The sequence below is a fragment of the Astyanax mexicanus genome, chromosome 2, assembly GCF_023375975.1.
Source record: "Astyanax mexicanus isolate ESR-SI-001 chromosome 2, AstMex3_surface, whole genome shotgun sequence".
Taxonomy (NCBI): Eukaryota; Metazoa; Chordata; class Actinopteri; order Characiformes; family Acestrorhamphidae; genus Astyanax; species Astyanax mexicanus.
The window spans coordinates 9,238,491-9,253,822 of NC_064409.1; the positions used below are offsets into that span (position 1 = coordinate 9,238,491).

At 38.7% G+C, this 15,332-nt stretch overlaps 1 protein-coding gene across 1 annotated transcript in view; it reads right to left on the reverse strand.

Annotated features, from left to right (window-relative positions):
• LOC107197295 (deleted in malignant brain tumors 1 protein-like) overlaps positions 1-15,332 on the reverse strand; it is a 48,820-nt gene that overhangs the window by 6,688 nt on the left and 26,800 nt on the right. The window contains exons 27-38 of the mRNA XM_049474218.1: positions 14,793-15,116; positions 14,295-14,615; positions 13,278-13,583; positions 12,872-12,943; positions 12,331-12,639; positions 11,902-11,955; positions 11,645-11,809; positions 11,426-11,515; positions 10,649-10,711; positions 10,027-10,089; positions 9,675-9,722; positions 976-1,284 (exon numbers count right to left, since the gene is read on the reverse strand). Of these exons, the coding sequence (XP_049330175.1) occupies positions 976-1,284; positions 9,675-9,722; positions 10,027-10,089; positions 10,649-10,711; positions 11,426-11,515; positions 11,645-11,809; positions 11,902-11,955; positions 12,331-12,639; positions 12,872-12,943; positions 13,278-13,583; positions 14,295-14,615; positions 14,793-15,116 (2,124 nt within the window). The remainder of the gene's footprint in view (positions 1-975; positions 1,285-9,674; positions 9,723-10,026; positions 10,090-10,648; positions 10,712-11,425; positions 11,516-11,644; positions 11,810-11,901; positions 11,956-12,330; positions 12,640-12,871; positions 12,944-13,277; positions 13,584-14,294; positions 14,616-14,792; positions 15,117-15,332) is intronic.

Consider the following 15,332-nt stretch of genomic DNA (forward strand, 5'->3'; position numbering starts at 1 on the left):
AGCCGTCCATCAACCGAGCCTGAGTGTGACCTGAATTTACAGAGGAAAAATAGTAGGCAACAATAATAGCTAAAACAAAAAAAACACAGTAATTACAAACTAATTGCTCACAGTTTAGTACTAATCTAAAATTTTTACAAACATACTTCATCATACCAGAGCATCTTAGTCCCACATCCTTGTTGTGAGAGCAGTTGGGTTTCAAGGAAGGAGATGTCTGGCAGAGGTACATCTGAGATTTGTTTCCTCTGCACTGAAGCTCCTCTGACCACACCTGACCCTCCCCTCTACCAAAAGCAGCCGCTCCCAGAACCTCCACAGGAGAACCACAGTCCAGCTCTCGACACACACCCTGTGCATCCTGCTGATTAAAGTCAGCATCACACACTGGAACCCAAGAATTCCGATGAAGCTTCTCTACTCTCCCAGAGCATGCGTGAGGACCACCAACAAGTCTTCGCTTGTCACCTACAGTATAGTATTTGTGTAAATTGATCATCAAAAAACACTGCACCCAGAAGAAAGCATCAGATTACAATGCTAGTCAGAAGAAAGATGTGCTATGCCATGGCTAAACACATTGACAGGTCAATCCACTAATCCACTAAAAAGTGCTGGATACTGTTGGACCCACTATCAGCAATCTACCACATCGCAAAATCACATTAGTGAAAGCACATTAGGAATGCCACACATCTGACATGTTGCATTACACACTGTATGTGTAGTTCCTTAAATATTACTCATCTTAGTCTAAATGAAATAATTTATTATTCCTGGAAACCTTTATGTTCCTTTTGAAGAGCACTGCAATCTGACAATTCATTCTGGGTGCAACTAGTTATTTATTGATATGTATATTAAATTAACTCAAACAATGGAATATAGCATAAAGAATGACATTTGCAGAGGGTTATTACACGAGATCAATATTTGTACTTTTCCTTAAAAAGAAAATGTTCAAGTTTTGCTTACCGGAACAGATGACTCCAGCATCCCTAGTGTGTTTGCAGTTATGTTTATCCCATCCTCTTGATCTACAAAATTTCAGTGACGACTCTGTTCCACTACAATGCACGTTATCCATCCAGATTGGTCCTGATCCTGATCCAAAATGACCTTTTCTCAGCATTTTAACAGCTTCTCCACAGCCCAGCTCTCTACACACCACTGCAGCATCACTCATATCCCAGTTATCATCACACACTGTTCCCCACTGTCCTCTATGAAGAACCTCCACTCTCCCAGCACAGCGACTGCTTCCATTTACAAGTCTGATATTGTCTATACATCAGAGATATATATGGTGATTGGGAAAAAGAGAAAAAATATAGAGAACTGTAGCCTGTAATATAGGGCCTGTTTAAGCAAAACAAAAATAAGGTAGGCAGAGAAAGTGAAATACATACCAGAACAAATCAGTGCAACATCACTGTTATGAGAGCAGTTGGGTTTGAGCGATGGTGATCTTGGACAAAGAGAAATCTCCGATTCAAACCCTCTACATCTAAACTCCTCTGACCACACCTGACCCTCCCCTCTACCAAAAGCAGCTGCTCCCAGAACCTCCACAGGAGAACCACAGCCCAGCTCTCGACACACAACCTCTGCATCCTGCTGGTTAAAGTCAGCATCACACACTGTGACCCAGCTCTCTCTGTGAAGAACCTCCACTCTCCCAGAACAGTGAGAACCATTAACCAGCCGGACTCCTGAGAGGAGCATTATTATTAATTCATGTTCTCGTTATAGCCAAGCGCAGTTAAATCATATTATTAAAATATTGCTGCATATTAGGACAGTTGGGAATTAACTTAAGAAAATTATTTTCTATATTCAACATTTCTGTTCTGCTATTGGTTAATAAGAGTCACAGTTATGTTTCACTTACCTTGTTTTTTCATATCATTTTATTAACTTTTTCATAACTTTTAATAGCAATTTTTAAGCTATTTCCAAAAGCAGATAAATTACATAACTTTTCCTGATAAAATGGGCCTTCATATACAAGAAAATTCATTTGTAGATGGTTCATTATACTAATTAGCTTAGCACAGGTTTCCTGGAGTATACAGATGTAAAAATGTGATAAACACATTCAGAAATGGAAGGATGTTATCATACAAACATAAAATCAAAATTAACTCTTAACCTCCAAAAGCACATATTTGCATCTATTTACCTGAGCAGATGATTCCTGCATCTTTAACATGAAGACAGTTATGTTTACCCCATCCTGCTGACCTACAGTTCTTCAGTGTAGACTCTGATCCAGTACAGTTCACATCATCCATCCAGATTTTTCCTGATCCTGATCCAAAATGAGCAATGCTTAAAGCTTCCATACAGCCCAGCTCTCTACACACCACTGCAGCATCCTTCAAATCCCAGCCATCACCACACACTGTTCCCCACTGTCCTTTATGAAAAACCTCCACTCTCCCAGCACAGCGACTTCCACCATCCACCAACCTCACACTCTCTGTAAAACAGAGGGAAACAATAAGACAGTAATATTCACCTCAATGTAAAATGTACCATGCCATATCTATACAAAATTATATGTGCATGTTATGTACATATGCATTCTGTATCAATGTGCAGTATAAATCAGATAGAAACTGTATTATTTGTTTAAAGAGATAGTTCCTACCAGCACACACCAGCCCCACATCATTATCATGGGAGCAGTTGTGTTTGAGTGAAGATGCTGTTGGGCAGAAATAAATATGTGATTCATATCCTCTACACTGAATCTCCTCTGGCCACACCTGACCCTCCCCTCTACCAAAATCAGCTGCTCCCAGAACCTCCACAGGAGAACCACAGCCCAGCTCTCGACACACAACCTCTGCATCCTGCTGGTTAAAGTCAGCATCACACACTGTGACCCAGCTCTCTCCATGAAGAACCTCCACTCTCCCAGAGCAGAGAGAACCACCAACCAGCCTGACTCCTAAAAATATTGGGATTATAAAGAACTTGGTTTGTAATCAGTGTATTGACATGAATAGTGAACTTTTTACAACGACATATGGAGAGACTAGCTAGTTATCACCATGACCATAAAGTCTATAAAGCATCAAAGTCACAAGGTAATAAAGAATGTTGCCTATTTGCAAAATGTAAGCAAAATGTGCAAAGCAGTTTACCTAAACAGACGACTGCAGCATCTTTGCTATGATCACAGTCATGTTTACCCCATCCTTTTGATTTACAGTGCTTCAGTGTAGACTCTGATCCACTACAGTCCACATCATCCATCCAGATTGGTCCTAATCCTGATCCAAAATGAGCTTTACTAAGTGAGTCTACAGCCTCTCCACAGCCCAGCTCTCTACACACCACTGCAGAATTTCGCATATTCCAGTTATTACCACACACTGTTCCCCACTGTCTTCTATGAAGAACCTCCACTCTCCCAGCACAGCGACTGCCACCATTCATCAACCTCACACTGCCTGTAAATCAACAGCAGACATAAAAAAAAAAAGAAACGTGTAGTTTTAGATGAAAAAATAAGACTTTGTAAGTTTCTTTTAAAATGGTCACCAAAAACAATTCAACATAGTCAAAGTCTAAAGATTTTTTCATATGTATAAAACTTTTGCTTTTTGCTTTTTGACTTCTCTGCAGCACTCCTTGTAAACTTAAAAAGTCTGGTTAGCCCTGAAGGACATAAATGACAAATCAAATTAAAGGTTTCTTAATGTTTTAATGTCTTAATATCTTTTTCATAATATTGAGCAATACAGAAATCAATCAAACTGGTGGATTTGTGTCTCCGTCACCTGTCTCTTATCTGAATTTGGTGGATGTGTGTTTTTGTCAGTGTTTTGTGTGAAATTGACAAAAGGAAGTGTAATACCTACCAGAACATGCCAGTCCCACATCATTATCATGGGAGCAGTTGTGTTTGAGTGAAGATGATGTTGGACAGAAGTGAATCTGAGATTCGTTTCCTCTACACTGAAGCTCCTCTGACCACACCTGACCCTCCCCTCTACCAAAAGCAGCTGCTCCCAGAACCTCCACAGGAGAACCACAGCCCAGCTCTCGACACACAACCTCTGCATCCTGCTGGTTAAAGTCAGCATCACACACTGTGAACCAACTCTCTCCATGAAGAACCTCCACTCTCCCAGAGCAACGAGAACCACCAATCAGCCTGGCTCCTAGGTATGATCAAAATATAACAAACATTATGCAGTGAGTTAAAAGGTTTTTTGATTACAGAAGTTCATACTAAGTTTTTAGTGTAACTCACTTGAACAGATGACTCCAGCATCTTTAGGATGATTACAGTTATGTTTACCCCATCCTGCTGATTTACAGTTCTTTAGTATGGATTCTGATTCTCTACACTCCACATTATCCATCCAGATTGGTTCTGATCCTGATCCAAAGTAAGCACCACTCAGTGCATCTACAGCCTCTCCACAGCCCAGCTCTCTACACACCACTGAAGCATCTATCATATCCCAGTTATCATCACACACTGTTCCCCACTGTCCTCTATGAAGAACCTCCACTCTCCCAGTACAGCGACTCCCACCATCCACCAACCTCACACTTTCTAAAGAGCAGAAAGAGAAAGATTGCATGCACAACTCAAACATCATTTTGCATCTTTTAAAATCTGGTAAAACTTCATTTTAATGCTATTCACATGTGCTATATTCCAGCATGCACAAATATGGACTATATCAATAAAAGAATTAAGAAGAATATGTTTCATGAAGTACATTATACACTGACCACTAAGAAAAGAACATCTTTTCATCAAGACTCTAAAAAGAAAAAATAAATAAAATATGTAGCTCTCACCAGAACACACCAGTCCCACATCATTATCATGGGAGCAGTTGTGTTTGAGTGAAGATGATTTTGGACAGAAGTGAATCTGAGATTCGTTTCCTCTACACTGAAGCTTCTCTGACCACACCTGACCCTCCCCTCTACCAAAAGCAGCTGCTCCCAGAACCTCCACAGGAGAACCACAGCCCAGCTCTCGACACACAACCTCTGCACCCTGCTGGTCAAAGTCAGCATCACACACTGTGACCCAGCTCTCTCCATGAAGAACCTCCACTCTCCCAGAGCAGCGAGATCTGCCCACCAATCTGACCCCTAAATTAGTTTATAAGAGAAAGAGAACATGTACATTACCATTAACACACAGCATTAAGTACTTGGAAACCTTAAGAAGTTCCACAGGGTTCTACTGTAGGACAGATGAAATTGATATTAGTGAAGAACTGATGACAGTGAAAAACTGCAGTGTGGGCTTACACATGGAGTCAATTAACAGTTTAAGCACTGAACACAAACAAATGTATTAATGAACTGCTTAAAATATAAAAAGATAAAAACTCTGGCCATGGACCGCTGAACTAAGGTGTAACTGTAATTAACTAAAAAATATTAACGCCTGTTTCTTCGTGAATGGGACTTCTGCATGGAAATCCATTATTTTCTACCAGAAAGGAAAGATGACAAAAATGTATTTCTCCATCATGCCTACAGCAATAGTATTTCTATAATTCAGTATTGTCTTATAGTGAAAATCACTTTTCATCTCCATATAATAATGTGCTTTTTAAATAATTTGACTTAGTATATCAAGTTATTACCTACATTTAAGTACCAGTAAGACCCGGTAAGTATTTTGTATGTGCTAGTTCATACAGAGAAATCACACTGTAAGTTATGGGAACTTATGCTCTAAAACACAGGCTGTATTATAAGTGTTAACTAGGTTTATTACAGCTTAAAGTTTTCTTTTATAAAGTAATTTGCCACATTATTTTTTAAACGCAAAACCAGGTCTGAGATTGAGCAAACAGTGACTGATCTAGTGGTCTTAACCAAATAAAAGTGGGTTAATATAGGTGAAAGTTGGTCATGATTATGGCAGATTAGGAAGAAATGCTATAATAAATAAATTATGCACAACTGATATACATTCCAACGACAAGTATTTTAAGATTTAGGAGAGCTCACCTGAACAGATGACTCCAGCAAGTCGATTACAAATTTGTTCCACCCATCCAGCTGATCTACAGTGCTTCACTGAAGACTCTGATCCACTACAGTTCACATCATCCATCCAGGCTGATCTTGGCCCAAACTGAACATTTTTGAATATAGCCTCCCCACAGCCCAGCTCTCTACACACCACTGCAGCATCTCTTATATCCCAGTTTTTACCACACACTGATCTCCATGTTCTGTTATAAAAAACCTCCACTCTCCCAGCACAGCGACGGCCACCATCCACCAACCTCACACTGTCTGTACAACAGAGAGAGAGAGGAACAGATGTAGAAATCTGAAAAATCAGACTAAATCAAAATAAATACATAAAAACATTTAGCTCTTACCTGCACACACCAGTCCCACATCATTATCATGGGAGCAGTTGTGTTTGAGTGAAGATGATTTTGGACAGAAGTGAATCTGAGATTCGTTTCCTCTACATTGAAGCTCCTCTGACCACACCTGACCCTCCCCTCTGCCAAAAGCAGCTGCTCCCAGAACCTCCACAGGAGAACCACAGCCCAGCTCTCGACACACAACCTCTGCATCCTGCTGGTTAAAGTCAGCATCACACACTGTGACCCAACTCTCTCCATGAAGAACCTCCACTCTCCCAGAACAGTGAGATCTGCCCACCAGTCTGACTTCTACAATGCAAAGAGAACATGTACGTTAATATTAACACACAGCATTGGGAGGGCTGGGAGGTTAATTTGAATAGGAGGGAATTAAACTTATATGGGGCAGTGATTTTTATATTTTGCACTTTTCATTAACTGAAATAAAAGGATGTATATATATATACATATATATATATATATATGTATATATATATATACATATATATATATATATATATATATATACATATATATATATATATATATATATATATATATATATATATATATATATATATATATATATATATATATATATAATTTCTTAGTTGCTAATTTTAAACCAAAGCATTCAAAACCACCTCTGTAATAATCCATTTATTAAGTGTATGAAAGTGAATTTAGGTTCAGGCTTAAACTTTTCATGTTACAAAGAAGTTTTTTTACAGGGGTGTATATAAAACAACTAACAGTTGTTTAATTCATTCAGTACATTCCAACACAGGCCTCATCACATTTGTTTACATCTCAGTGTAATATGTTTTATTTTTTTGCATCTTACCTGCACAAACAGCACCAGCGTCTTCATCATGATTACATCTCTGTCTACCCCAATCATAAGACCTACAGTTCTTCAGTGAAGACTCTGATCCAGCACAGTTAGCATATTCCACCCAGATCGGTCCTGATCCTGATCCAAAGCGAGCTCTCCGTGGTGCATCTATGGCTTCCCCACAGCCCAGCTCTCTACACACCACTGCAGCATCTCTCATATCCCAATAGTCATCACACACTGTTCCCCAATGTCCTCTATGAAGAACCTCCACTCTCCCAGCACAGCGGCTCCCACCATCCACCAACCTCACACTGCCTGTGTGGAGTAAAAACAAACACACTGATAATTAGAGAATAATTTCACTTATACTCAAAGAATAATACTCAAACAAGGCTGAAATACAGTTTAGACCAAATCATTACACCTTACTGGACATCAAACGCTCCCATTTAGAGATAATAAGAAATCAGTTCACTAATTTGTACTTCTATAGCAACACTAAAATGGGCTGACAGGATGATAGCAAAGTGTAAATCACATGAATGTAATATGAAAAAGTAAATATATACTCTATAGTTTATTTAAAGAGTTCTCACATAATTCTTGTTCATTTACTTATCAGAGACACCTGCTCAGTTTGGAGTTAGTGTTTTTAATTGAATGCCACATTATGCAACATCATTCAGCATGTCTGATTGGGTAGTGGATCAGTAAGGGTTTCCCCACGGTGCATGACAATCCCTCGCCCGATGTGGAGAAAGTAGTTTAGTTCTTCAAGGATAAAGGAATTCATACCATTCACTGCCCTTTCAATAACACCCTTACAGAAAAAGAGGCCAGTATACATACAGTCCACAAAGTTAGCCAGTATATTATACTTACCAGATGTGACGAGAGTGACAGTGGTCAATAGGAAAATTAGTAGAACTGGGATGTCCATCTCTTGCACACACACTGCTCAACTCAGCAGCAGAACAAGCTTCACCTCTACTCAGCCAGATAAGACTCAAGAACCTGAGTGAGAGAGAGAGAGAGAGATTCCCCACAGCGGCCAATCACACTCACTATGACCTTATTAGAAAGAGGAGAGGAAATTATCAAACATTTTCAGTGACAAATCAGAAGAAGCATTTTTTTATTTCTCCATATTTTAAAAAAGCGTCAGCACTAATTAACACAGCTCCGCCTCCTTGTGTCTGTGTGTGTGTGTGGGTGTGTGTGTCTGTGGGCAAAGGAAGGTACAAAGTCAGCAACCTTCTGGAGACAAACTTCAGAGAGAGTAAACACACAAAATACAGCATTAAAGCTGCACCTGCAGACAGCAGATCCAAACACAGATAACATCCACCATGAAGATAAGTCACAGTTTCTTTTAACTACACATACAAACAACTTTTTTGTGTTTCTCATGCTTTTACAGAGTATATAAAACTAGTTTTAATCCTGATTACAGAAACTCTGACTGAATGTGGGAATATTTTGGGTTCCCTGTGAACTACAGCAAGGCTGGTGAGCGAGTGGTGGACCAAACGAAGACGGTGTGTCTGCACTGTGAGGCGGGTGTAGGGTATGTTTGTGGAAATGCATCTAAGCTTTAAGCCCATTTTATACGTATGCGTACCTCTCTAAGCTCTAATATGCAATGTGGACAGGTGCAGCTGTAATTGGTCCACTGGGCCTCGCATTCTCACCTATGTGGTTTAAACTGAAGAGCGATGCAGAGCAACTGATACGCGCCTGCAGAAGTATGAACATGCTCTGCTGCATAGCACACTCTCGCTCGACAAGAGTCCAAACTTGCTTAATCTATAAAGAGAAACGGGCCGACTCTGGCACTGCCAGAGACTTGTGAGCCCATGGGACCACAAGGGTGGTTGAGAAAACCTTTATTCTCTCTGTAATTATTAATTTATTTATCTAAAACAGTATGAAATGCATTAATTAACTGAAACATGTTGCTCAATGTGCTTTTAAAAATAAAAAAAAAGAAGACACATTCTTTATAGGTGTGAAAAAAAAAATCACACTTTATTATCATACTTGCTATACATCATTGTTGGTATTGATTCTTCTTACATCTTATTAAAATATATGTGAAACATAAATGTAACCACTCCAAAGATGAATGCTTTGAAACATATTTTGTACACACATACATACACATACATATACACAGACACACACACACACACACACACATTATATATATATATATATATATATATATATATATATATATATATATATATATATATATATATATATATATATATATATATATATATATATGTCAATTCAGATAGCAGAAACCCAGCAAAAATGAATAATATTGTTAAAAATGATAAAAAAAAAAAGATACCTAAAAACAATTTGCATGTTTTGTTCCCTAGTTTTGTTTCAGATGGATTAAAAGTGATTTTTCTGAGTAGACAGACTGGTCCATCTCTGTCAGTTGGTCTATTCGTCTTCTTCAGACATCTGTACGTCCTCCACCACATCATCATAGTCTAAATATAACGGAAGGAAAACAGCATATAAATAATAGAAATTATATTTGAAGCAAGTATTAGTGCTGGAAGTCTCAGTTTGTCATTGCATTTAATGTCGTTTAATCAGAGAAATATCATTTATTTAAATACAGCGATAAAATTAGTTCCATTAACAGTATTTAATACCAAAAGAAGAGATAACCATAATAATGTATGCTGCACAGACATATATAGATATATTTTTGATTAAGGTGAAAAGCAAATATAATTTGCATGTTTACAATGTGTCCACAATAAATCGTACGTATTAAAATATCCAAACCTGTTGTAATGTGTGGGCTCTCTTCAGCAGGTATGATATCATCATAGACCTCGCCATAGTTTTCTGCAAAAATTAAAAAATGCATTGCAGCACAGCAGCATCAGGATGATGGCAGCAAGACACTGTTACTCAGAGACTCAAACTTTTAAAATAGTAAGGGGTTTTCAATGTATTGGTACTGTCGCCCTCTGCGATCAGAACTGGTTGACAAATCAAAGTGTGTCCTTTTATATAAAAAAAAAAACAAACTCCCACACACCAAAGGATATTAACTCACCTCAACATGCCTTTTGCAATCCTTTAGTTACCCCTGGGCAATGCTAAAATAACTATTACAAACTGTACATTAGGCAAGACATTGTTTTTAATTTGTACCAGACATGGATATACTGGAGTAGTCAAAGATAAAATGAATTTAGCATTAGCATTACCCGCTAACCACGCTCACTATTTCCCCATTCAGGGGTGAGTCTTATCGGCCTGAAGCCTAATGCTAACTGCTAAAACACTTCAGAACCCTACACATATTGCATGGGACTTTTCTCTAAAAAAACAAACAAAAAAAACAATTCTTTCTTCTACAATAAAAATTCTAACACACATTCAGTATATGTCAACTTACCTGAGAGAAGCTCCTCATCTACATCCTCATGCCCTGAATGCTGATCTTCAGAGATGAAACTTCCTGTTAAAGGAGATCAGAACAGTCAGAATGCCAAAGTTCAATTATTTAATCAAAATCTACAGCAAAAAAATGTATTTGTAAGTCTGAAAATGAGATGAGGCTTTAAGCCCAATCCCATTTCACCCCATGGCCCTACCACTTACCCCAACCATTCTTTGAGTGTAAAGGGTGAAATCCTCCCCATAAGAATTGGGACAACACTTCATGCACCAGATACGTCATCAGAAGCACTAAGGTTCAGTAACCTAGCTAATTTTATGGCATTGTATGTCTTCAGAAAGGTTGGTGATTAAGGAACAATTGTCAATTTCTTAATTCCTGTTATGGGGAGCTTGGATTAGCTTTCATTTTATTTAATTGTTCTGTTCCGCCTTAAATGATGCAGCCTCTGCTGTCTCTTGCACCATTTAAGGTGAAATGGGAAAGTTGGCTAACAAACCCCATCCCTTTCCTCTGCTTTTTAACAGCAGTACAGGCCCGAATTGATAGTAACAGATATGTAATTCTTCCTATTATAGTCAGTGGAGTAACACACATTATTTTGAACCTGTAAGATAAGGTATCAATGCTACAATTGATTTACTGCATGTAGTTTTTTCATTTATAGTCATTTAAACACTCAGAATTGCTTTTTGATATCTGACCTTAGATCCACTTTACATACTGTGTGAAACTATAGACTGCCTTCAGCGAATCTCTCTACATATAATTTACCTCTTTTAGTATATCTGTTAGTGACACATTTATGATTAATCTCTTCATAGACTGCCTCAAGCAGAGTCTTCCTCCTCGCCTTAGAAATCACTGTGTGAGAGAAAGAAAGAAACATGGAGTCAGTTCAGTAGAAGAGAAGACTGATGACAGATTGAAAGACTAATGATGATTAGAGAAAGTACAGAAAGTGGATTTTAGATGATCTCTAAATCTCCCTACCTCTCCTGAGCACTCTGTTCTGATAAAACAGCACAACCAGAAGCACTAAGGCCAGGAAGAGCACAGATCCCAGAACCAGGAGAGACACTGGATAGATGTATGGAAAATTAGATGATGGATTTTTTGAAGGAGGGACTGTCTTTTTCTCTGTTAGCTGTACTGGAACTGAAAACACAGAATAAAAACCCTGTTGAACACTGCATTTGTATTATTTAAACTTAAAAAAAAATACACAAATGAACTTATTAAAAGAGTACCTGTGGTGTAAGTTGTAGTTGTTTCAGATGAAAAAGGTAAAGTGACAAATATGTCTGAAAAAAATATAATAAAAATGGTCAAGAAAAAAGGTTACAGAAGGAGAAAGAGATTAGAGCAGCATTATTTAAGAAGTGGAATTTATTGTTTTTGTGTTTATTGTCTTTGAAACAAAAGAAGTATATGGCTGATATGGTAATATTGTAGGTATTTTCAAAAATATTGTTGCATTATTGTCTGCCAATGTTACTTAGTGTATTTATCAGTGTTGTGAGCCTAAATCAGCCATAATATAAATGCTATTCTCCCTTTTACAGGTTAGAGGAGCACAATAATATTGAACCTGACTGAAATACAGAGTACACTGCTTAACATAACCATAGTTATCTTAAAAGAAAGTAAATACTAGATTAAAAAACGTTCTCGCACACCTGCACAGGTGACTCCAGCGATGTGGGAGCAGTCAGTGTGGTTCTTCAGGGAATGAGGACAGTCCCACAGGTGAATCTCCTTCCCTCTACACTTCACTCTGTTCATCCAGATAGTTCCTCCACCAGAACCATCAGCAGCACTTCTATTAGCACTCAGCGCCGGCCCACAACCCAGCTGCCTGCAGACCACCTGAGCATCCCTGATGTCCCACAGATCGGCACATACAGACCCCCACTCAGCATGATGATACACCTCCAGCCTCCCAGAACAGATTTCCTCTCCTCCTCTCAACCTAATAGGCATGTAATCTACATCACACATGAACAGACACATGAATAATATTAAATTTTTATAACAAAACTACAGCAAACTGCATTAGTGTTTTTATTTAATCAGTTTTCACTCAAATCAAAGATCAACTGATGAAAAGAGACGTTTAGAATTATTTGATAAAACAAATTAGAATGTATGCATGAACAAATCTGATTAATATGTATACTTATTCAAGCAGTGAATGGAGTGGTAGTCAAATATTCGTACTTGAGCACTGACCCTGGTTTGGAAATAAGAAGAACTTTTGAAGGCTTTCCAATGCATGCTGTTTCTTCTCTCCTGGAAATGGAGACACATGCTATAAATACTACAGAATCAATGCTACTAAACACATAACTAAAATCATTATCACAGCAATAACAAACACACTTTTTCAGTGCAATGTTCTGACAGTGTTGGGCAAGTTTTGATTGAGCAGGGCATGGCAAACCCTCTCATTCACACTAACTCTGTCTGCAGACCCATTCTAACAGGGCGCACAGGAAACTTCAAGCTGCACCAGACTGCAATTTCCGGACAGAGCAGGGTGATCCAGTCACCACAACACTTTTTCAACACAACTTTCCATGAAAAACTGTTTTCCTCATGCTCACTACAAAGAAAAACAACCTACCGGAGCAGGTAATGTGAGTCACCTCACTGCTTCTATCACAGTTGTTCTGACTCCAGGAGGAAGATGGACAGTGAAACAGAGTTGAGTCATGTTTCCTACATTTCACATCATCCAGCCAGTTAGGAGCTGATTCCACTCGTGCTTTGGTAGCTCTCTCAGTCTTAAATCTTCCACAGTTCAGCTCTCGACAGATGAGACCCATTGTTTCTACATCCATCCCATTGTTACACACATTCCCCCAGGTTCCATTATAGAACACCTCCAGATTCCCCTCACAGCCCTCAGTCAGTCTGATCTCTTTATACTCTGATGAGAGAAAATGCTTTATGTTAGACCCTGGAGTTTTCATGTAGTTTAAAACAAACTTTGTGAATCTACACTATCAGTTAAAAGTTTTAGAACACCCCCATTTTTTGCCATTTAAGCTCTCCAGCCCAGTTAATAATCTGAAATGGTACAAAAACCAGTGTGCTTAAATGGTACAAAAGTTAGCAGTGCCAGGGCCTTTAAACAGAAAAGGACCCCAAAAAGGTGTATATTGTAAAACAATTAATAGTTAATAACCTGAAATGGTACAAAATCCAGTGTGCTTAAATAAATATATAATAAACTGAATATATTTGTTTTAAAGAAAGCTTTGGAAATTGGCGCAAAAATAAGAATAAATAAAGTCTTAGTCTGTAGTAAAGTTAGAAGAGAATGTGTTACTGCACTCTACTGCAGACTTTGTCGTAAACTGCACTTTTATCATAATACCTAAAAAAAGACACCAAAATACAGATCAATTTGAAACAATTTAGTTTGCCCTTTAGATACATTCTGACACATTCAAAAAAACAAAAAAAAATGGTACAGGAAGAGGTCTGGCTGACCCACATGGCAACAACTTTAGATTGGTTTAACAAGTCTCATTTTAACAGTTTAACTAAGTCTCACTTTCAGCACTGAAGAGAAGAATAAAGAGGTCTGACAGGTGAAGTGTTAAATGTAAAAACACCAGCAGTCAGCACACTGTACCTGAGCACACGACTCCTACATCATCCTTGTGTCCACATTCATCCTCTCCACACAGCTGATATCTGCAGTTCCACAGAGACGCCTCGTTCCCCTCACACTCCACCTCATTCAGCCATATGGGTCCAGTTCCAGATCCAAACCGGGCTGGTACTGGTACTGGATCACTGAGGGCCACTCCACACTGCAGCTGTCTGCAGACCACCTGCGCATCCTCAATATCCCACAATTCATCACTCACTGTCCCCCATGATCCACTGTGGAAAACCTCCAGCCTTCCTGCACAGTTTCCTCCAGAACCAACCAGCCTGATGGAGCTGTACCCTTAAAATTAGAGAAACCAGTTCAAAGTATGATTTCTTAGTTCACCCGTAGTCACATGATGACTAGTTGATTTCAGATTCATAATAATTTAAACCCTCATTATAGAACAAAAGAAAACAATTCCCCTCAACAACAAGCATTATTCAGTACAATTCCAAATAATTTGAATTAATGTACCAGAGCAGGTGATGTAGAGCTGTTCTGTGGAGCTGCATTTAACTGCTTGTGAGCTGCTGCAGTTCCTCAGATGAGCTTCACTCCCAGAGCAGTTGAAACCCGTCACACACATGTAGCTGTGTTCAGGACTGGATGAAGAGGAACTGGAGATGTTGAGTACAGAACCACAGCCCAGCTGTCTGCAGACCACAGAGGACTCAGACTCACTCCAGGAGTCCAGCAGAACTCTCCTCCAGTCCTGCCTGAAGAACACCTCCACCTCCCCCTCACACTCCATCCCTCCAGACAACCGCACTCCACCCTCATGAGACGCCAGAGAAGAACCTGAAAGTACCGCAAATATATTTTAGATTTTACAGGCTTAATAAGATTGTTTTTGCAGCACTTGAAATAAATCAGATTTAGAAATTAAACACATTGTTTTTTTACAGGTACTGCTGCATTAGCTGAGCTATATATGGAGCTAAATTAGAAGTTGACTTTAAGAATTCAAAATTGTCTATGGAAATGTATAAACATGTTCAAAACTCAGACACATTA